Source organism: Taurulus bubalis (assembly GCF_910589615.1).
Source record: "Taurulus bubalis genome assembly, chromosome: 17".
NCBI lineage: Eukaryota > Metazoa > Chordata > Actinopteri > Perciformes > Cottidae > Taurulus > Taurulus bubalis.
In genome coordinates this window covers 15,716,338-15,738,962 of record NC_136605.1, presented here as the reverse complement: position 1 = coordinate 15,738,962, position 22,625 = coordinate 15,716,338, and the positions used below count along the sequence as shown (strand labels likewise).

The 22,625-nt window shown below is 38.2% G+C and overlaps 3 protein-coding genes across 3 annotated transcripts; 1 reads left to right on the top strand and 2 right to left on the bottom strand.

The window, feature by feature from the left end:
- Positions 1 to 1,777: 1,777 nt before the first annotated feature.
- LOC306749552 (interferon-induced protein 44-like) lies at positions 1,778 to 12,016 on the bottom strand (the record flags this gene model as incomplete). The annotated part of the gene is made up of 7 exons (XM_079232869.1): positions 1,778 to 1,939; positions 2,084 to 2,184; positions 2,275 to 2,446; positions 2,563 to 2,712; positions 2,942 to 3,140; positions 9,577 to 9,734; positions 11,978 to 12,016. 7 exons carry the CDS (start codon positions 12,014 to 12,016, stop codon positions 1,778 to 1,780), a joined length of 981 nt encoding a protein of 326 aa, XP_079088995.1.
- Positions 10,757 to 16,747, bottom strand: LOC306749834 (lipopolysaccharide-induced tumor necrosis factor-alpha factor homolog). The gene is made up of 5 exons (XM_079233168.1): positions 16,667 to 16,747; positions 14,446 to 14,605; positions 14,208 to 14,249; positions 12,719 to 12,863; positions 10,757 to 12,586 (listed from the first exon to the last, which is right to left on the bottom strand). Exons 2-5 carry the CDS (start codon positions 14,588 to 14,590, stop codon positions 12,481 to 12,483), a joined length of 438 nt encoding a protein of 145 aa, XP_079089294.1. The 5' UTR covers positions 14,591 to 14,605; positions 16,667 to 16,747; the 3' UTR covers positions 10,757 to 12,480.
- Positions 16,748 to 20,014: 3,267 nt separating this feature from the next.
- LOC306749796 (myeloid-associated differentiation marker-like) lies at positions 20,015 to 21,768 on the top strand (the record flags this gene model as incomplete). The annotated part of the gene is made up of 2 exons (XM_079233125.1): positions 20,015 to 20,266; positions 21,181 to 21,768. The coding sequence occupies 2 exons, from the start codon at positions 20,015 to 20,017 to the stop codon at positions 21,766 to 21,768; spliced, it is 840 nt and encodes a 279-aa protein (XP_079089251.1).
- Between the last annotated feature and the right edge of the window lie 857 nt (positions 21,769 to 22,625).

Genomic DNA, 22,625 nt, shown 5'->3' with positions numbered 1-22,625 from the left:
AGGGGATGCACCTCCCATTGATGATACTCCCTCTCATGACATTACAACATAGAGACGGAATAAAAAGTATTTGTGAAACTGTTTGTGAAAGATCTTTTGGATCAGCCGGTGGCTGAAAGAGCTGCAGAGCTGCCAGAGTGTCCTGCATGGGGTGGGAGGTGTTGTCCATCATCAAGGATGATAGCTTAGACATCATCCTCCTGTCTCCCATCACCTCCATTCAGTGGACACCGCAGCACACTGCTGGCCTTCTTGACAAGTTTATTGAGTCTCTTCCTGTCAGCTGTCAAGGTGTTGCTGCTCCAGAAGACCACTTCATAAAATATGGCTGATGCCACCACAGAGTCAAAAACAGTCTTCAGGAGTGCACTCCAAAAGACCTCAGTCTCTATTGTTCAAGTGTAATGTCTATACAAGTAACAAAACAACGTGGTGACTGACCTTATTTTTTAAGTGGAGGCTGGCTTGACCGCAGTTATAATTACACTGACATTGAGAGATTAAGCTTTTTATACAGTATTCTAAGTTCCTTTTTTATCATTTTGAAAGATATTCCCGATATATGCCTCTGGAAAGAACTGGTGACAGTTAACCATATTGACTCTTCTTCCCTTTGATCACTTTGGCACATTATATGATCATATAACTGTGACAGTTTCCAGCGGACAAGTTAAAGCAGTTAAATCATGACTTGACGTTCCTAAACTAAATTACAAAGAAACTTTGCAAAGTGACACGAAAAAGTGGAGCTGAGTAGAAAGGTGATTCATTTCAGGAAACCCAAATTGTTGCAATTTACTTTCAATGTTAAAGGGTTGAAGTTCTAAGATGAAAACACCTGACAAGTCCCAGACAACACCATGGTTGCTACGGTCGGGGGAGAAAGACAACTGGAAGGACCCAAATAGACACGGGCAGCAGAAGGATGATAAATGGTGATTTTAATAAAGAAATATTCCAAAGAAAATTTACTGAGCAGGTAAATCAAAAAATTTGTAATTGAAAATCCAACAGGCAGAATGACAGAAAACAGGAGCAGGTAAACAGACATGTGCACAAGGGATATTAACATGAACACAGCAGATGTTTCATTTAATGTTGCACACTACAAATAATGTATTTTGTTAATCCAGGTTTTTAACAGTTTTTTTGATTATTCCCAAAGTAATATAGGAAACATTTTTTAAATGAAAATATAAGTTCAAACTGTAAATTAAAAAGCATGAACTGTGATAAAGCTCAACCTGATATAATGCTGATAAACTTGATATTGTATGAAATAACAAACCTGTCTCCTCAAAATGATGTTCCCATACAACTCAACTGCATTCTCAATTAAGTTTAGAGGACTACATTATTTTCCCATGAATTATGGTATCAGTTTTAAATATGTGGTCAACATTGTGAATTGAAACAAAACTACTTGGTAAAGTTCAGTAAAAGATCATGGTTTGAGTTAAATTAAGTACATTTGTTATGAAAATGAAGTTAGTAAGTAAGTGGTTTTCAGAACTTCCTCCTGCTGCTGTTTATTGGCCAGTTTGCGTTCGAGGGGCGGGCCTTAGTGATGGTCAAGTGAAGATGCAGTTTTATTGTCTTGAAGCGTAATTTTTAGGAGACTAGGCCGGATATAAATTCTGCAGTAACATGCTTGAAAATTAACATAAAAATACCCCAAATGCAAATTCTGCACATTATTATTACAATTTTTTTTTTTTTAAAGAAGCCATTTTTTCATGCTTTGATCATACAAGGTTTGCCTCCGCAGTTTGTAGGACTACAGGTTGTTGACAAAGTCTTCTCCAGATTCAAGGATCCGTTTTAGTGCGCTCAGTATCACTGTATCAACGTCATCGTTTGTGTCGATCTCTGAGTGGTAGTTCTTCACAGGAAAGATGCAGTTTGGTGACAAGCCCAGTTTAGCACTCAACTCATCCATCTAAATGTGAACAATTTGAAATATAAGAAATGAAAATGCTGCTCAAAGGAGATTTTTTTTAGAATTTAAAATGTAAAACAAAATTGTATTCCAATTTGAATAATAACTCTCTACAAACTCACACAATCACAGATGGAAACCTACCAGTTTCTTCAGGTGCTTGCTCTTATACACATTCCTTACATTTCTTTTCACCTCTGGACAAGCTTCATCAATTTTGGTGAGAATTGCCAGTTGGGGAATCCCTGCCGATACAAAGCAGAATCCAGTTTAATCACATAAATGTTTGTCAGGTTATTTGATTCAATGTATGAACTCCAAAAATTAAACCTTACCCATGTCTGAAGCTGCAAGTCTCACTTCCCTCATCTTTCTCATAGATTCATCACTTAGTATCTTGAATATTTCGGCATCGATGACACAAACCAGAACATGAACTTTGTCCTCCAGAGTTGGGTCCATGTTGTATTTTGGATTATCCTCTGACATTACAGAGTGAGGATTGAACTGGAGAAGAAGGAAAAATCAAAGAATAAAATAAATCGATCTTTACGTAAATAAAATAATTTTGGATTGTATTACTGAAATACATCCAACACATTCAGTAGTTATCTGGACTGTACATTGTAACCATCTTTGATGTGCCCCTTCATGGCCAGTTTGATGTCTTCCACACAAACTCCGTTCCCAGTTCCCTCCTCAATGCCCATGATGTCACTGAAGACAAAAGGGTAAAATGTCCCTGGTCCTTTGTGGAATTTGTAAGTTTTGTGCTGTAAAACATAACAAGTGCAGTTTTAATGACAACAATCACAACCTATTGAAACACGTCTACGAGACGCTTTGCCTCATTGGTTTCATTACAACTAGTACAGCATATATCCTTACAGGTGCACACAAGAATAAATAAAATCATAATAATGGCTGAAAGAGTCGTTTCATGAAGTATTACTGTGCATAACATACTTCCTCAGATAAATCACACTGAAAATAGATTCATACTTCTTTGGTGAAGCTCTTATTAGATGTGGTATCCGTCAAAGCTCGACCAGTAACTCTGCCTTGCAAAACACTGTCGACAGAGTTGATGAAGCTGGACTTTCCAGCACCAGCAGGTCCATGAAGCAGAACTCTGAGATGTTTGACTTCTTCGTTTTGAGGCTGGTAATCCTTCACCAACTGCAGCTCTTTCTCTTTATTGCTGTTCAATAAGGAAAATGATTATATTTCAGATCACAATGCACTTTAATATTATTATGTTGCTGCACATATTTAGTGATTGCTGCAGGTTGTCACAGACATCTCTGTAACTAAACCAACATGTTGCTGAAACTGAAAACAAACTAAACAATGTCAGGAAGAGAGACAGTCTCAACAAAGGAGTGTGTGCAGTTGCACATTTCTGATATAAATAATAGTTGAATAAAAACCATTAAATACCAGAGGCACCATGAATTGGCAGCTAAATGAAATGTAATGTAATTTAAATTAGACACACTCACCCCCATTGTAAGATCCTCCATTCTTCCATCAAAGCTGACAAAGTGCACACATGATGTAAAATATCCAAAACACAAATGAACAATCAGTTATTTTTATACATGTATGAAATGTATTTTTACATTTTAGACTGTGTGCAGGTTTTTATTTACAACTTTTGATCTATGTGTCTATCTCTTTCATATTCCTGAAATAAATGTGCAAAGTGATCTTCTGATCTACATAAGTTTAAACAATATTTTGAAATATTTGTGTTATTACTTACGCTGAGGAGCCGGTTTTGACGATTGTCCACCCATGGCTACAAAAAGAAAGTAAGGCAACATTAAACATGATTTATTACCAAAAAAAACACAACAGAATATTTGAGGCTTCATATTTCAGAATATTCATTTGTAAGTTCCCCGGCCCAGTCAAAATGAAATCGATCCAAATGGATTCACAAAAAGGAATAAAATGTGGGTATTCAAGAAGAGAAAGTGAAAGTATAATGGTCAACCGTCAGTAAAACTGAAAAAATACCATTTTTACCTTTCACTTGATCCAAAAAAGTATCAGGACAGAAACAAAAATGTAATTGTACCTCCGCATGAATTTAATGATGCAGTGCATACAGTAAGTTATGCAATAAGAGCAAAATATCCATCACACTATAGTTCAACATGACACTATAGCTTTTTTTTCATTTCTTAGAAACCTTTTAGCCATCAGAAAAAATAATATATAAATAATATATTTAAACAAACAATAAACAATCTTACTTCAGCTGTTATGCTCTTAGGAAGAAGTAGTGCGGTCAACCCAGCCTCCACTTTGATACAACACTGTCAAGCAAACACCCACCACGAGTTTATACACAAGACGTTACTGTAAGAGAGTGCACCCACTTCAGAATAAGAGCGTGCACCAACTTCAGAATAAGAGCGTGCACCAACTTCATAACAAGGGCGTACACCGACTTCAGAATAAGAGCATGCACCGACTTAAAAAAGAGAGCAATATTCCAGCTAACATGATGCGATAAAAAGGTTTATCGGTAAAAATATCATTAAAAAAATCCTACCTCCGCTGGAATGCCTGTGAAAAGAACTGGTGAGGGTCAACCGTAATGACTCTTCTTCCTTTTTGTCACCATATAAAAATATATGTAGAATTTGTCCACAGATTCCTGTGGACAAATTAAAGCAGTTAAATCAAGACTTTCCTAAACTAGTAAGTTACAAAGACATGGTTACTATAGAACCTAAGAGCGTAGATGCCTGTTTGGTGTTATCTCCATTTTTGCATATTGTGTGAGGCCACGCAGCTAGAAATGTTGTAGTATCCTTTCAGTTTCCTTTAGATCATGTGATTTGAAAGAAACATATTTTAATGCCAGTCTGTGTAAGTATGCGGTTCGGGTGTGTCACACATTGGCTCAATCCAAATGTCCCCCCCGAGAACCCTGCACCCTCAGGGACGTCACCTGTTAAATGGTTGAGTGTGAGAGGCTGTGAGGGCTTGAAATGGTGTAAATATGAATGGGACAGCACTTTGCTGTAGCATGTCACATTACCATGACGACGTCAAAAAGTATTGTGTACAATTGTGGGCATTTATTTGATGCTTTTTACTCCCTGATTTGAATGTCTTCCTTGCTCTTTCCTCACGAGATGAGAATTCATTTAAAATAATCTATTTACTCGTTTTGGTCAAAACAGCTTCAATAACAAAACGAAATGTTTGATGAATAAATCTGTTTTATATATATATATATATATATATATATATATATATATATATATATATATATATATATATATATATATATATATATATATAGTCTCTGCTTGCATTCCTCTGATTTCATGTGTTTTTATGTCCCATGTGTAATCCTTAATGTTGTTGAGTAAATGTAATTTATCGGGTTGAACACATGTGCCGTCCTCTTTGTTTGCCGTCTCCATTCTTCCATTGGTAACTGCGTGTTTAGCGTCACATTGCAATTAATTGTGGGTAATTCCCTTCGGGAAAGTCTGCATCTAATGCTGACTTACGGAAAGGGTTAATAAAGGGCTCAAAATGTCTGCCAGAGAGCCCTCAAGCACTCAACATTTTGACAGTGGGACAGAACTAAACCATCACAAAGTTATGGGGAGTGTGCATCAAAGTCTGTGAATCCCTAAGGGTGGATATTGGGCCATTGGATTCCAGCCACTCATCATGTGAAAATCTCCCTGGAAAGTGACTTTTCCTTTGAGTTTATTTGCAATTGTAGCATTATAAGATCATACAGTGCTCGACTATTTCCCCTTTTGAAGAGGAAAGGGCACGCGCAATTATCCAGATGACTGATGTCTGGTTCGAATTAACGAGACTGATTGAGCGCAGATCAGCCTTTGAGAAATTGAGTTAGCCTCACATCAATCATCGTGGTAATTTAAGCTGGATAATAGGACAATCTCTGTAACTAAACCGACATGTTGCTGAAACTGAAAACAAACTAAACAATGTCAGGCTCCGTCAATTAAACACACTCACCCCCATTGTAAGATCCTCCATCCTCCAAGATCCTCCAAGCTGACAAATAGAGTGCACACATGATGTTATATATCCAAAACACAAATGAAGAATAAAGAATTAATTTAGACTGTGTGCAGGGTTTTATTACAACTTTTAATCTACTCGTCCCTCTGTTTCACACTTCTGAAATACATGTCCAAAGTAATCTTCTGATCTACATAGGTTTAATCCATTTTCTGAAATATTTTGAGTATCTTACTCTCAGGAGCCGGTGTTGTCCATTTTCGAAGGACTAAAAAAAGTTAGTACGGCAATATATAAACAAGAAACATTATTACACATGACTTATTACCAAAAACAAACAAAACATCAACAGAATATTTGAGGCTTCGTATTTCAGAATATTCATTTGTAAATTCAGACATGTTTTAAATTATCCCTGGTAAAACTGACTCACGTGCGGCACAAGCAAAGTATTTATTCGTTATGAATATGTGTAATTACACCTATCCAATTAAGAGAAAGTGAAAGTAGATAACCAGGCTATAAAGAAAAGGAAATGGGTCCAACAGTAAGCTCCGCAGATGCTGTGGTGACAAAATTGCTGAAAGCTCAATGCACTATCATGGCAGCACATTGTCTCCCTGATCTCTGCAGACAATGTTGCATACTTTCTCCATCACCTGACACAGCTCCACCCACTGGCTGTGCTTGAAAAACAACCTGAGTATAGTTTCACATGATAATTTTCACAGCATTATTGTGATGACTTCTGAAAGAGCCACCAAGTGACAACAGTAAGACACATGAATGAGTGAATAGCTGCATGCACTGCTCAAAGTATTATGATCAGCATCAAAGGAATGGTGTAGCAACACATGCTATAATGAGCTTCCCCACAGCCGTGCTCAACCTCATAATTCAATATATTATAACATAGCCCTTCTAAACTTGACACACTGCCAAAGACAGGCAAGGAGGGTCCCATGATTTTGCACCAAAACATTAGTGTTGCCACAACTATTTTAATTATCGATGAATAAATAACAAAGGTAAGAAGTCAAATTTACAGAAATGGTTGAAACCTTTAATTCCAGCATTAGAATAAAAGCTGACCTATGGTGGACATTTGCAGGCACATTTATGGAGAACACACAAAACAATGTATTGCTCTCCTTTGACTTTGTATTGTGTGAAGGTGCCTCATAGTCATTTTTTGTCTGATTGCAAACAACAGAGAATGCAGTATTATGTTTGTATGTGGCTATACGCTAACTACAGTAACTTGCTAACAGCTAACTTGTCCCATCACGTGATCATTTTTGTAATCAACAGCACCTCTGGTAGACTGCTAAAATAAGCAGTATAGGTTTTATGATAAAACCTTTTACTGTGGACCATGTTGTGAGTGTAACCAAATGAAAGCACCTTGCTTTCGAACCCAACAAGGGTTTTCTTAGAGACAAGTGAAGATGTTGCTTCCATCTGAATGAATAGCAAATCCCAGAGGTGGCTCTGCCCGGTTGTCTGGATTAACAAACAGACCCAAATTATGTGGTGAAATTGGCATAAAGAAATAAAACATGTATTTGATAGTATTGACTTTGTGAAATAAATAATAGTCTTTTGAGGAAAAAAAATGCTTGAAATCATATCTGGTGAAATAAAATAGAAATAAATTACAAAACCCTGCAATAATCTGTTATTACAATAATACGCAGGAAGAAAAAACATTTCATAACAGCAAACATGTTTGTATAACATTATTATTCATTCCACAATGTATTTCATATAATGTTGCACTATAAAGAGCATTTTTTTAGCAAATCCACATTTTGAACAGCTTATTTCATACTTATTTTATCCCACAAAGTAAAATAGGAAAAACTGAGAGGGCAGTAGGGGATGGGTCAAACAAACAATAGACTTTCATTCAGGAGACCACTATTTGTGTCCCATGCTAAACTAAAGTGAGTCGTTAGCAGTGGCGGCCGGCCAATAGAGGGCAACGGGGCCTGGCCCCACCCACCTTGAGCCACCAAAAAAAAAATGATAATATTATTAATTATAAAAATGATAAGAATATTAATAAATTATACAAATTGTCAATATTTGTGTTTTCTGAGCTATGGAATATACCCAGTAATATTTGTAAAATAGGATATATGCGCCAAATATCTGCTTTTCCTGCTTGTCCCCTCTGCTAGTGCACCTCTCAGCTGCCTCGTGCACGTCTCTGCTGCGCCGTGCACGTCGTTGGGCTAGATTGATTCTGCCAAAGTAAGACGGGTCTAATACGCAGTTTAGCCAATCATTAAATAAATAAATGAATGACATACAATTGATCCAATCAGCACCCTAAAAAAGACTTGAGGCTATTCTCATCTTGCCCCACAGTGCGCGTTCCTGTGTCTCTGTTCTCTCAGGGCTCGTGTCTCGTTCAAATCTCTTGTGTTCTTATCACGCCGGTCTCTTGTGTTCTCACCGGCTCGCAGCGCAATTTTAACATCATGACAATGGAACATCCCAGCACGAGCGCTACTCTTGCAAGAAGACTCAACCCTAACAAGATCAATTATCGGCCTGTGCAATCAATGCCAATTACAATTTGGAACCGTCTAAATACCAATGAAATCCCTGCCACAACACATCATGGAACAATGATAACCTATTTGAGAGAAGAACTATGGCGGAGAAACTCCTGGTCCAAGATCAGCTCCTGACCTCAGCAGACAACAGACTCGTATGAAAGGGAAGCAGGCGCGGCCATGTTGGACTGTATGCTGTCGATATAAGGGATTACAAGTAAAGAACGCTGACTTTATCGCCATTCAAGCAAACAAGATGACTGACTGCCTGCTCTCAGGGCTCCTCGTTCATGGCTCCTCCGATTTCCCTCCTCGCTCCTCGATCCTTGCTCCTCCTCGCAGAATAAAAGCTTTGGGACAGCCGTCAAGATGGCGGCGCAGAACCACTTCCGGTTGAATCGAGGAGCGAGGAAACGACAATTTAGAGACTTGGGATGTACCCAAGGACTCAAAGGAAATAAAACAGGAAATAAGACAAACATCATGACATTTCAAATCTGTTGGATTTTTTATTATTTATTTCACAATATGTTTCATTTAATGTTGCACACTACAAACAATGTATTTATTGTTACAGTCTTTTTTCATTATTCCCAAAGTAATATAGGAAACATTTTTTAAATGAAAATGTAATTTCAAACTGTAAACTAAAAATCATTAACTGATAAAGGTCAAAGGCAAAAGGCAAACTTTGATTAGAAAAGTATTTTTGATATACGTAATAAACAAATCTAATCCAAAATATATTTTCCTCAAAATGTAATTGACCCTTTTCTGAGCACCTCCTCCTGCTGCTGCTGATTGGCCAGTTCGCGTACGAGGGGCGGGCCTTAGCGATGGTCAAGTGACAATGCAGTTGTGTTGTATTGGAGTGTAATTTCTAGGCGACTAGGCCGGATATAAAATCTGCAGTAACATGCTTGAAAATTAAGATAAAAATACCCCAAATGCAAATTATGAACAAATTATGAATTTTCTTTTTTGATAGAAGCCATTTTTTTCATGCTTTGATCATACAAGGTTTGCCTCAGCAGATTGTAGGACTACAGGTTGTTGACAAAGTCTTCTCCAGATTCAAGGATCTGTTTTAGTGCGCTCAGTATCACTGTATCAACCTCATCGTTTGTGTCGATCTCTGAGTGGTAGTTCTTCACAGGAAAGATGCAGTTTGGTAACAAGCCCAGCGTAACACTCAAGTCCTCCATCTAAATTTGAACAATTTGCAATTTAAGAAATGAAAGTGCTTCTCAAAGGAGTTTCTTTTAGTTAGAATCAGGACAGAAACCAATTGTTTTTGTACCTCTCAATGAATTTAATGAAATAATGCAATAAGAGCAAAACATCCATCACAGTCTTTCATTCTTCTATTCTTTCATTTCTTAGAAACTTTTTAGACAATCTTACTTCAGCTGTTATGCCCGTTTGAAGTGTAGTGCGGTCAACCCAGCCTCCACTTTGATAGGACACTGTCAAGCAAACACCAAGTAATATACACACGTTACTGTAGACCGTACACCGACTTCAGAATAAGAGCGTGCACCAACTTCAAAATAAGAGCAACATTCCGGCTAAGATGATGGGCCATTTTACATTAATTAAATAAGTTAGTCGGTCTGTCAACAATACATACATAAGTGAACAAACAACAAAATACATAAAAAATAATAAATTAAACAAACGAACAAATAGGAAATGCAGTGATTAGTTACGTATAGAGGTTAAAGTGAAGGCTTAACTCTGCATAAAGCATGTATTTCATAAAAGTTTGCTTCTTTTTAAAAGTCATAAAGAGAGACATTTTAACAAACTATATGAATAAATGTAATCACCCGGAGCTGGAAGGTTTGCTTTCCATTTTTCTAGCACTAGTTCTACAGGTCGTTTAAATCTTTGAGTAGAATAATAATAACATTAAGCATATACACCTACACTACAATGGCACTTGTCATCAAAGGTATAGCATGAAGAGAATGTACAATACAAAATATCAAACCTGAGATTATAATAATGTCTTATTCAATCTTTATTTTCTATAATATATGGTACTGCATGATGACAACACTGACAGTGATTATTCTGTGATTATTCTGGTGACTACACATATACTTAGAAGTACAGAAGTTACTTTCAACAATATTTTGTTTAATAGTTCTGATCTGAATGATTTCACTGTAGGCTCCTTCCATACATTGTAGTAATAACCCCCCAAAATAAGTTGCTTATAAGATAAGATAAGATATTCCTTTATTAGTCCCACAGTGGGGAAATTTATAGGATCACAGCAGCAAACGGGGTAAAGTGCACACAAGAGACATAGTAAAAACAAGTTATATAAATAATAAACAGTAAAAACTATAGAGCTGTGCAGAGCTGCCAGAGTGTCCTGCATGGGGTGGGAGGTGTTGTCCATCAGGGATGATAGCTTAGCCATCATCCTCCTGTCTCCCACCACCTCCACCGTATCCAGTGGACACCCCAGCACGCTGCAGGCCTTCTTGAAGTTTATTTAGTCTCTTCCTGTCAGCTGTCGAGATGCTGCTGCTCCAGAAGATATAAAGCAGTTAGTTACTGAGTAATTTAGGAATTTTAATTCTGATAAATGCATCCAAAAATGTGTTGCTGCTGTTATTTATCATGTATCTACAAGGTCAGTTTTCTCCCTCTGGAAAGGCCACTGCTGTCTCTCACCCCTCACAGCCGACACATTGGCTTCAAGCACATGTATACTTTTCCACTTGGATAACTGCAATCAGATACAAAAACGTGTTGTACAGACATTCACAGCTCCCAGAAGAATGACTTTTGTGATCCTAACTTTTAACCCGTCGGATAAAACACTTAAAAACCCAACTCATTTTAGGCCCTTTCCTCAAAAATTGCACACCCAAACTAAAAATGGTGTATCTGTATCAATAATTGTGGTTATAATAAAAGGTAGACATGTGAGATTTTGTTCAGATGTGTACATATCTGTCTATATGTTACTGGTTAAGAGTAAATGAAGATGACACAGAAAAAAATGAAAAGGTTTCAGGTCCGCCTAGAAAAAAAGCACTTTCAGGATGATTATTTCTTTGAAATGATGCAGCTGTAAGTCCAACTCTAACCCAAATCATAGCACAATATGTGAACATTCTCTCTGCAAAGATTGACTTTGATAAAGTGAAGCAGAACTAAGTTGGAGAGGGTTTAGTACAGAGAAAATTCAGGCGAGGTCTCAAAAATTTGCATTGGGGCACATTTGCACACATCTGTGACATTTGAATTTTTTCATGTGCCAAACCATATACAGTATTTCACTTGTATATCACTTATGGTGTTCAATACATCCAAATAGAGCAGTTTGGGGCTTTTTTTCATAAACATGCTATGATTTACAGTTTTATATAACAAAAGCTTAGTCTTCCCCCGATTCCTTTGAAGGAAAACTATTGAGTAAACACCTCACCTCCACCACCTGGTCTATCTCTATGTTGCAGTTCACCATGTCTGTATATCATCACTCCATCTCAATAAATATTTGTATGACATGATCATAAATAGCAAATTAGTTCTTATTACGGACATAAATGTGTTTCATAAGGTCACAGTGACCTTTGACCACCGAAATCTAATCAGTGCTGTAGAAAAATGTGCTGCAGAAAATATAAGGCACCCAACAACCAACTAAATTGTCGGCTAGTGACTACAGCAGACAGATGTCATTTTTATTGGCATGTTCGTTGTTATAGGAATTAAAATGTTTCACTGCATGTTGAATGTAGTATATCATATGCATATATCATAAGCATTCAAAGTATAGGGTAAAAGAGTCACAAAATCACAGTGAAGATGTCATGATAGGATAATTGCTTTTTGGATTATAATTTTGATTATAATAAAAAGGAATGCTGTCGAGCAAGTGTGGCTACAGATAAGCGTTGTGATATTCTCCCCCTCTCACAGTTAATTTTACATTCGCTTGTATACGTAGATGACTTTTTGGCAGGAAGGACAGCGGTGCTCCACATCTTGACAGGAATCAACGCAGAACGGGATACAACAGCAAAGAAAACACCTGGAGGTAAAAACAAAGAGAATTGTGAACTTCCAGTTAATACCAGTTTGTAATAAAGGATGTTTTTGTACTTTACAGATTTTTTCTTTTCCTTTAATGAGATAGAACTAGACAAAAAACTGTTATTTTTACCCAAAGATGGCGAGGCCCCCACAGATGGCCCAGGTCATCAGGCCCGCAGTGCGCTCTATGTTGGTGATCACTGTCTGCTGGCAGTGGGGACACACAGTTTGTCCCGGGACGTCATGCAGTGCCGGTGTCACTACCAAGTGAGTCACTGAGGATTAGAAATGCACAGCACATCAAATTTAGGATGTATCTACATCTTCTTTAGTATATATATTCACTTGTAGAAGTTTAAAATGATCACTAATAACTGGAATTGAGTAATTCCCCCCTTTTTAGTTAGTTATTTAATAATATGCGTAACTGTTGTGGCCAGAAAGTCGGACATTTCTGTTGTTTTTGTAGACTTTTCAGTTTTAGGTGTCATACCAGATTTGAGGATACAATGTACTGACTCAGCAAGACCAGCAGAGGCTGCCAATAGCACAGCTATAACTTGATAATGAGCTTCTGCTTTGTTTCTGTCTTTCCAATTTCCCTATTGGATCCCGTTACCCTACTACGTAAGTAGAGGGTTTTATGGTAAATGGGAAATCAGATTGGTCTCATGGTGTTGTGTGAAACTGTCATTGATTGAAAGACAGTATTATTAAAACAATACTAAAACAATACAAATGTGTATCAATGTAGATGGGAGAATTGCAACACATCATTCATGTGAGAAGCCTAAACTTTATGAGCTGCTCCTTTCTCGTCTTTTACAAGCGACACTCGTGGATCAAAAGAAGAAACCGTGAATAGTGAATAGCTTTATGCACAGAGGCAATAAATGGGCTATTCTTCTGATCACTTTGGAGGGAAACTTCAGACTGTGCACACTGACTCTGTGAGATGTGTGATCTCACTTCACACACTTGAACGGAAATACTATCGTGCCCTCAGATCTGTTTCCATCAATGCATTTTCACAGTTGTGTGAGCATACATTCATGAACATCTTCTGAAAAATGGTGATTGACACTATAGTGATTAAGACAATAGACTTATGTTTACAATGTTTACTGAGGTAATTAATCAAGTGAGAAGTAGTCAGGTAGGTAGGAACTTCATTTTGCAACCAGAGAATTCGCTTCCCAATGGCCGTGATCATTATTTTGTAAAAGTTAAAAAGTTGGGGGTATTTCCACATTTGCTTCCCTTTTCAGACCTGCAGTCTGATGTCTGCTACATAATTAAGTTCCCATCTAAACTGCACTTTGAAATACATTTGAGGAAAACAATTTTAAACATGTGGTTAATGAACAATAAATAAGAAAAAAAATGCTTCAGACTAGGTTGTTAGGTTTAGTAAAGAACACCATGGATTATCTTAAATTACTCCAAAAAGGTAAACAAAACAAAAATGCAACAAAAGTACTTTGTACATGGGACACAAACAGCAACCTCCTGTGTGAAAGTGCAGTCAACTAGCCAACACCCTGATCTCCTCCTTATGCAAAACTCTGTGCGGTCTCATTTGAAATGTATTTGTGAAACATCTAAAGCAATAACGTCACCTGTTGTGGCAGGTCCAGCCATGGCCGGAGCAAAAGGAACACCTGGTAGACGAAACAAAGGAGGAAAGAATATTTCCATAAAACACCTTGCATAAAGTGCGTAGTATATATGCTTTTGTTCATACAGTCAAAGCTTAAAAACAAAGGTCCATTTATTTGAAAGAAAAAGGTTTGAAATAATTTTTGTTAAGCCGTCGATGGGCAACATGAACTAAAGGTAACCGTATCAGTCACAGACCTCCTTGATAAACAGCAGGAGGAGGCGCTGAAGACGGGAAGCCCGGCTGAGGGTACATCCCTGGCTGTTGCACTGCGCCGCCATAGTTCATCGGCGGCCCAGGGTACGGTGGAGATGACTCCTGTGGAGGGTATCCTTTTTCCATCTTCAGAAATCTTTACTGCATATGAGAAATGTGTATCGTTATTTAGTTGATTAACTGGCTTTAAAGTTAGAAAGCAAAACGTATACACTTAATTATAAATGTAAGACAATGTATTGTATTGCTCCCACAAAGAATAGTATGTGAACAATTTTCATTACATAGTGACATATACAAACTGGAGCCAAACTGGAGCCAAACTAAATTATGTTTTGTGGCCATGCATGCAACAGTTTCATAGGTCTGGTTAGAAATGCAACCAGATACAAAAATCAAAAATCATGTTCACAAATATAGATGTGAGCAAAAAATGGGTTTAGAAGCAACAGTGACATCTCAGATTTACTGGTTGATCAAAATCAGCTCAGAAGTATTGAGTTAACTCGTGAACAGCAGCGGGAGGAAGTGAAGAATACAGGTTGACGTTTCAAGAGGATCTACACTCTGTGACCATAAGTTCCACATCCTCTTTAGAGGCCACACGACCATGAACATCCAAAAAACAGTTTTACTATGTCTGTTTGGTGCTGAAGGTGGGTACTGTGTTTCTTTTTTCATTCTTTTCTGACAAAAAGGACGCTATGAGAGCTGTGAGAGAAAACCGTCCGGACAGCTAAGCACTTACCTGTCTTACCTGGCACTCACAAAAACGCTCTGTAGTTTTCCAGATTCAAGTGATAATTCTCTATTGCGTCCTCACTATGAGCAACACCTTTCACATTGTATCAGCTTTATTGGCCATGTGTGTTTACACATACATGGAATTTGACTTCGGTTTCACATAGCTCTCATTGTACATATACACATGATATACAGTTAACAAGTTAAATATATAAAAGACATTAAAGACAACAGAGACAAAAAGACAATTGAAGACAACAGAGTAGTCAGAGTATCAGAGGGTTAGACATCCTTCGATTAACATTGTTAATCGAAAAAAAGATTCATTTTGAATGGCTTTATGTAAAAATAATAATCTCACACTGTAAAGATACTCCATTACAAGTAAAGTCCTGCATTGAAAATGATACTTAACAAAAGTATTGTTGACAGAATCAGCCTAAAGTATACAAATTAAAAGTACTCAATGTATAGAACATGTCCATGAGAGTGTTGTATTATATTATTTTAGTGGTGCTTAAGCATAAATGACTCAGCAGCATTTTACTGTTGTAGTTGGTTAAGATGAAGCTATCAAATCTTTTATTTATTGTTTCATCGATAACAGTTTATTATTATGCACTATTCACCGAGCCAAATTCCTTATGTGTGACGTACTTAGCAATAAACAGCTCTGATTTTTATTTTAATAAGATCATTTGTTGTGTGTAATCTGTCAATTGTAAAATGTACAATAGCATGCCTCTGAAATGTAGCGAGGGCATGAAATGGAAATACTCAAATACATTACAAGTACTTCCAAATTGTACTTAAACACAGTACTTGAGCAAATGTACTTAGATACTTTCCACCACTGGGGAAAGCTAAGTGTATTTAAAGAGACATGTCAAACTGTATTCCTGCAGTATCTCTCGGTGTGTGGCAGGCGGATGAAGTCATTTGCTGAGTGGGTGAGGCGTTTAAAAGCTTTTTGCTCTGATGATGTTGCTTTTGTGCTTGTCCAGATCCCTAAGAGCCTCTTTCAGTGAAGCAAACCAACATGCTTTATTGCTTTGTTTTGAATACAGAAAAATGTATTGCCACAATGTATGCTGATCAGTCTCAACGAACACACCTAGTCCCTGTACGACTTCCTGGATCTCATTGTAAATCCATCATAAATCAATTAGAGCAACATGAGCCACACACATTAATTCACCACAGCATTGCACTTGTGCCTCACCCACTTTTGCTTAGTCAATGTCTCTGAATACGCTTTACACAACCAATTGATTCACTACCTACATATTCGTTGCATCTGTGTTTTACAGTAACGGTAAAAAAATGAAAGGTCAATGTCCACATTAACACACACAGCTGATTACTTTCACACCATCGCAGCTGATAGTTATATAACTACGTCAGTTTAAAATTAGATTTACATTCCTGTTACTTAAAATAAAAGAGAAAGTTACACACCCTCTCTGCTGGAGCCTGGTACTGAGGGAGAATCACGGTCAAGCCACAGGAGATGGAGGAAATACTGAAGGAGGTATTTCCTATTTTTCTAACAATGTAATGGAGGGACTAGTCAGCTTCATGATGCTCCCTCCCTCTTGCCCCTCCCCTTGACTCCATGTGACAGGGTGGGTCTTAAGAATATTAACAGAATAAATATGACAGTGTGTGTTCAATATTGTCCAAATAAGGATCAGCACGGCAATAAGAGTTATGAAGACAGAACTCAGCGAAAAGAGAGGCAGCGAGCCGGGTGTTTGCTGAGAACAAAGTATTCTTTATTTAGTTTCAGTCAGCAATCCTGGAAAAATCTCATTTAATACCACTCAGCATAGTAGTAATACTAAACACTGTGACTGATCCTACAGTCAAGAGACCAAGACAGTATTTGTTATAGATGAACAGAAAGAAATGTCCCTTTGTCTCTTTGTTTGTTTGTTTGTAAAACACGACCAACCTATCGCTATACATATCCTCTATTTGTGCCCTTTCCCGTCAGCTAGACCTCTAATGAGAAACATGTGTGGGTGTGTGTGTGCGTGTGTGTGGGGGGGGTGAGGCGATGCAACACGATACAAAACCCGCCCCCATTCCATTCTTCCCACCAAAAAACTTTCCACAACTTTTTCTGCTGTTACAGTCCTGTAAAAGACCATGAGTACAATCTATTTGCCTAGTTTTTTGTTCATGATAGCACAGGAGATTTCAACGAGGCTGATGCCTTCTCGAGGGGCAAAGCGAGGTGATTAATCATGGTGGGGTTTGATGAAATCAGAGAAGTAAATAATCACCTGAAGATGTATAATATACCTGTATATGCAGAGCCTTTAAAGGTGAACTAAAGATGTGTTGTGTCAAAGAGAATTTGCATCAGTTTTATTGCTGCCGGTTATAAAGATTGCTAAATGTTGTCAGAATCTGTGAACTGTCCCATTCCAGAAAATGGTGTAATTTCGTGTATAGAATCACTTCCCTTGGCATAATTATGTTATTGCAAAACAGTATGAATGAGTTTGATGGAAACATGACACACGGTTTCGCAATACAGGATATTCCTTAATCCTGACATCGGCTCTCACACACTACATGAGTAAGACATGAGGACACGTTGACACAAGGAGACCTGATGACAGTCAGGAGGTGGATGAGCACGCTGAGAGGTCACAGGACTATGGCGAAGGCATTACCCGTCACATCTGGAATGCACTACGATACAGATTATAGGAAGACCTGGGAAGAAAATGCAGGAAAAATAACGGTTTTGTTTTCATGTACGGCCACTAGAGGTCGACAGAATTGATATTTTCCTTCGCAGAGCGCAGAATGTGGGGGCATTTTAAGGACATTTCCGCAGAAGACATTCCATACCAGAAGAACAAAGCTTATCCTGTGATGCCTCTTGCATCCTTGAGTTCTGGCATGCTGTGTATGTTTGTCTTTATCATATGTTCTGCTGGATCATTTACTAGCATTTTCTTTTTTGTTACTAACTTGGTTATTGGTTATTGAAGTATCACATATAATAGTATTACTATTTGTGACTGCCGAAGTTGTGTTTCCGTGTGCTTTGCAACATCTTTCTGTTTCTTCTGTTGTTGTTTCTGCTATGTATAAGTAGGGTAAATAGTATAAAATAAGGATTCCAAGGCTGCTGTGTGAAGATACATAATCAAATTACCATTTGTCTCAATTATATCACATTTCATACTTGTTCAGTAGCCCAGAAACACAACAATATGCCAAGACTCATGTTTTATCATTAGATGCAATGCAACTATAATAATAAATAATAACAACAACATCAACTGGGCCGAACTTTGACTGAACCTCAAGACCAGGCAGGAAACATCATCAGTTCAAGCCAATGCACTTTGTTCCAGATCATGGGGGAAAAAAAGTGAAACCTTAAAAAGAATAAAAGAGATATTATGAATGGAGCTTGTAGTCAGACTGCAAACAGCAAAACAACTTTCAGTTGTGTACTTCATATCACATGTGTGACAGCACAAGAGCACGGACGTTATATGTACCACGCAGCAGTAGTGAGCTGTAACAGGGGCTTGTTTGTCAAAGGTTTCTGGTTGTCCACACACTTGTTGTTGTAACTCTACTTTAAAACAATTCAAAATAGAAGAAGGATGATCAAACATGACTGTAAAAACCTTAAAACAGTTTTTTAGAGTTATTACTTTCAAAAATACTTCGGAAATCTCAAGTAATTCCATTAACAATGTGAAATTCATTTCATTTAATTTCAGGCACACCCAAGACTTACTCCCATTTTTACTATTCTCACTGACTGTGGTAATAAGTACTTAACTTATTTAGTCATAACGGCAACCTGTGTTTTATACTGTACGAGATAACAACAGAAAATAGTGAGTAGGCTATTGTGTTGATAAAAGCGGAACACCCAACGGAAAAATGTCTGTCAGTTGAGATTGTTGCAGTGCAAAAATTGTTTAATTGCTCTTATATAGTTTGTATTGTGACTTCTATGCGTATACAAGTAGTTTTTAAGGAGCTTTGTCAAAGGAATCATCTAGTATGTTTGTTTTTTTCCCAAAATGGAGAAAGCATTAAACAGCCATACTCTGATAGCCATTGACTGTGACACAGAAATCTGAGGATTGGTTGAGAACATTTTCACTCATTTTTGTCTGCAGGTAAATCGTTATTGAAGAACTTGTTTAATTTAAGAGTCCATTATTTTTCAAATGAAATTGTGTGTGTGTGTGTGTGTGTGTGTGTGTGTGTTTTAATTTGGATGAGTGTAGTGCATATAGTTCTTGTCCTTTGCAGTATCTCACACATTTCAAATCCAGTGAAAGACTAATACCATCTCTGTATTTCTCACATGTTTTTCGCTGTAGCCTCCTGTAACACATTTACAGGTCGGAACTGTTGATGTGTGGGCAGGCCGCTATGCTAGCAAACACGATGGCTGAAAAATACTGTGAAGTGAGAGGACGTGTCATAAGGTGCAGTTCCTCTTGAACACAACTGCTGTAGAATATCTAAATTATTTGATTGACCATGCACACAACTGATAAGCAGACATATACTACCCCCCTGATGTGCAAATATTTGATTAGTGGCCATTATAGGGCGGTGTGAACGGGTGGCGACAAGGGAGAGGCCAAAGATTTGCCATTCACCTTACTTTAGTCATGCAGGCAGCACCAACAGGATGAGAGGCGAGGACTGAGGGAAACCCAAAGAGCTATTCAAAACAATAGGAGAAGAAAATATTGAATCAGTAAGGATCGAAGAGACAAATTGGTGAAAGGTTTGGGATACACAATCACTATGGTTACAGTGGACATTAGTACGCTGACGGTGCGGATACTGGAGGTGATCTTCACCTGCATCTCCTTCAGCCTGGTGGCATCAGTGGGCCACAGCACGGACTCCTTCTGGACGTGGTGCATGTTCACCTGGTGCTTCTGCTTCTGTGTCACCATCCTCATACTGGTCCTGGAGCTCACCAGCCTCAGCGCCCAGTTGCCCATCTCCTGGGATGACTTCACGACCGCTTTTGCCATGTTGGCTACTCTGATGGTGTGTGTCTTCTTTTTTTTTACTCTCTTGTTATGTGTCTTTGACGGATTTATTTATTTACAAACTAGCCACTGTCATTGGGAACAATAAAGTACTTTTTTTTTTACAGAAGAAAATACATTTTAAACAAATTAAATGAGCACATATTTCAAATGAATACACTTTGTTAACTTTGAGTGACCACAACACACAATTTCTTTTTATTCCTAACCTATAATGTAAACCTAAGCCGACAAATCCACATCAACACAAAATGAAATGTTGTCGAAAATCAAACACTGGTTCCAGGTCTGCATTGTTAACATTGAAAACATTGGGTGTTTTCTGTACAGAGTAAACAGAGCAACTACAATGGTGCTCACAGTAGAGGGGACATTTCCCCGGATGTGTCTGCAACAACCACAGTTTAACATGTTTGATAGTGTGAACACAACCTTCAGTTAGACAGCAAGTGTATCACGTGTGTTTTACTCTCACTTCTCTACACGACAGATAGACTCTCATTTTAATCCATGCAGATGTTTGCACCCGCGCTGTGCTCCGTCTCATGGGCGTAACCGCCGCTTGGAGCATATATTTAGGCTTCAGGTCTATTTTTTCAACAATAAGTGTGCAAACGTCGAGCCGATGACCAATGAAAAGACATAATAATAACTGTGTTTCTTGCCTTAGCATTAATCTCGTGGCCGAGATGAAGATAATAAAAGAGAAGTTGGGTTTTCCACCATAAACACTTGATGAAAATCACATTATATATTATGCAATTATACATGAGTGTTTGCTATTAACTAGTGCTAAAGGATTTGTACAATATGGTTCACAGTTGTACTCCTAATCCCACAAATTAACTGCCAGAGAATAATTTATAGAATGACTCATTTCACACCATATCTTTTTACTTTTCTCTCATGCAGGTGCTGGCAGCATCCATCATATATCCCGTCTTCTTCACTTGCCCTTCTGGCTGCGGCAGACAGATTGGTGCCACCGTTACTTCCTGTCTGGCGTTTATTCTGTACGCCATTGAGGTCGGGCTGACCCGGGCTAAACCCGGTGAGATAAGTGGATTTCTGTCCACAGTGCCCGGCCTCCTCAAGGTTCTTGAGGCCTTCGTGGCCTGCATCATCTTCATCTGCTTGGACTACAACCAGTTCTCCAGGTTTCCAGGGCTCCAGTGGTGCGTTGCTGTGTACTCCATTTGCTTCATTTTCGCCCTGCTCGTCATCATTTTTACCATCGGCCGCCTGCTGACTCTGTTCCCCGCACCGTTTGACAAAGTCTTGACGGTTTGCAACGTGTTGGCAGTGTTGATGTACATCACCGCTGTGGTCATCTGGCCGTTGTACAGCTTCAGGGACAACCCCAGACCGAATTCCTGCCCGAAAGGGTGTCTCTGGGATAATTTAGTGGTTATCATGTTCATGACCTGTTTTAACCTTGCTGCTTACATCGCTGATACTGTTTACTCTTTTAGGCTGGTGTTTTTCATCAGCAGAACTTAGGTTGCAAATATGTGTCATATTTCAGCTGTTGAATGAACATGAGAGCAGAAATATGGTGTGTAGTTACGCATCTCTTGTACAACTTTTGTGAAACATGTTTTATTTCACGGTTGTGGATTTTTATCGTTAAAATGATGCATTCTCTGAGAACATGAAACTGTGTACAATTATTATCGACGGGAAGATGTAATCTCAACATCTTGATTTTTTCCCGCCAGATTCTCATCTGATATCTAATTTTGAGACAGAATTGATACAACCACAGCCATCCCAGTTGTAGTTGAGTGCATATGCCTGTTGAAATATGAATGAAATGTAATAAAACAGTTACATGCTTACATCACCATGGGTTTCACTGTTATTCAGTTGTTTCAGCACTCTAGTAGTACATTATAATCATGAATGAATGACTCATAAATGAGCAATTGATTACTCAGTTTAATGGTTAAACACTTACAGAGGGACCTCTCCTACACTTCTCAAAGCATGTTTGCAAAGGTGTGTCACAAAGTGCATACCCTGAAACACTCAGCAGCTATAGGTCGCAATCCCACAACTCCCCTCCCGCTATTCTGCTCTAAACAAACCTCTTACTGTGGAAAACTCCTCTGTGTTGCCGTGTTCAATAAGGGAAAGGAAAAAGAGGAGAGGCGGTTCACATGTTCGTCTTTCTAACAGCGTAACAAAAGGAAGTGAGTAATTGGTCGGGGTTGTTTGCTGATCTTAGTGATAACGTAGGAGGCTACTTACCTAATCTTTGACCAGTCCAAAGCATTGCTGTTTTCTAAAAGGCCCAAATGATCGAGAGTAGCTATTATCATGATATTGTAAACACAAATGAGTTCTCAAGGGGAGAA

What these genes read in the sequence shown, in the direction of transcription:
- LOC306749834 (XM_079233168.1), bottom strand. Translation starts at nt 14,590, where the DNA reads ATGGAAAAAGGATACCCTCCACAGGAGTCATCTCCACCGTACCCTGGG. An exon ending in TCCTGCTGTTTATCAAGGAG is followed by an intron (nt 14,250 to 14,445) that starts GTCTGTGACTGA and finishes TTCGTCTACCAG; the next exon opens with GTGTTCCTTTTGCTCCGGCC. An exon ending in GGGGGCCTCGCCATCTTTGG is followed by an intron (nt 12,587 to 12,718) that starts GTAAAAATAACA and finishes TTTTACCTCCAG; the next exon opens with GTGTTTTCTTTGCTGTTGTA.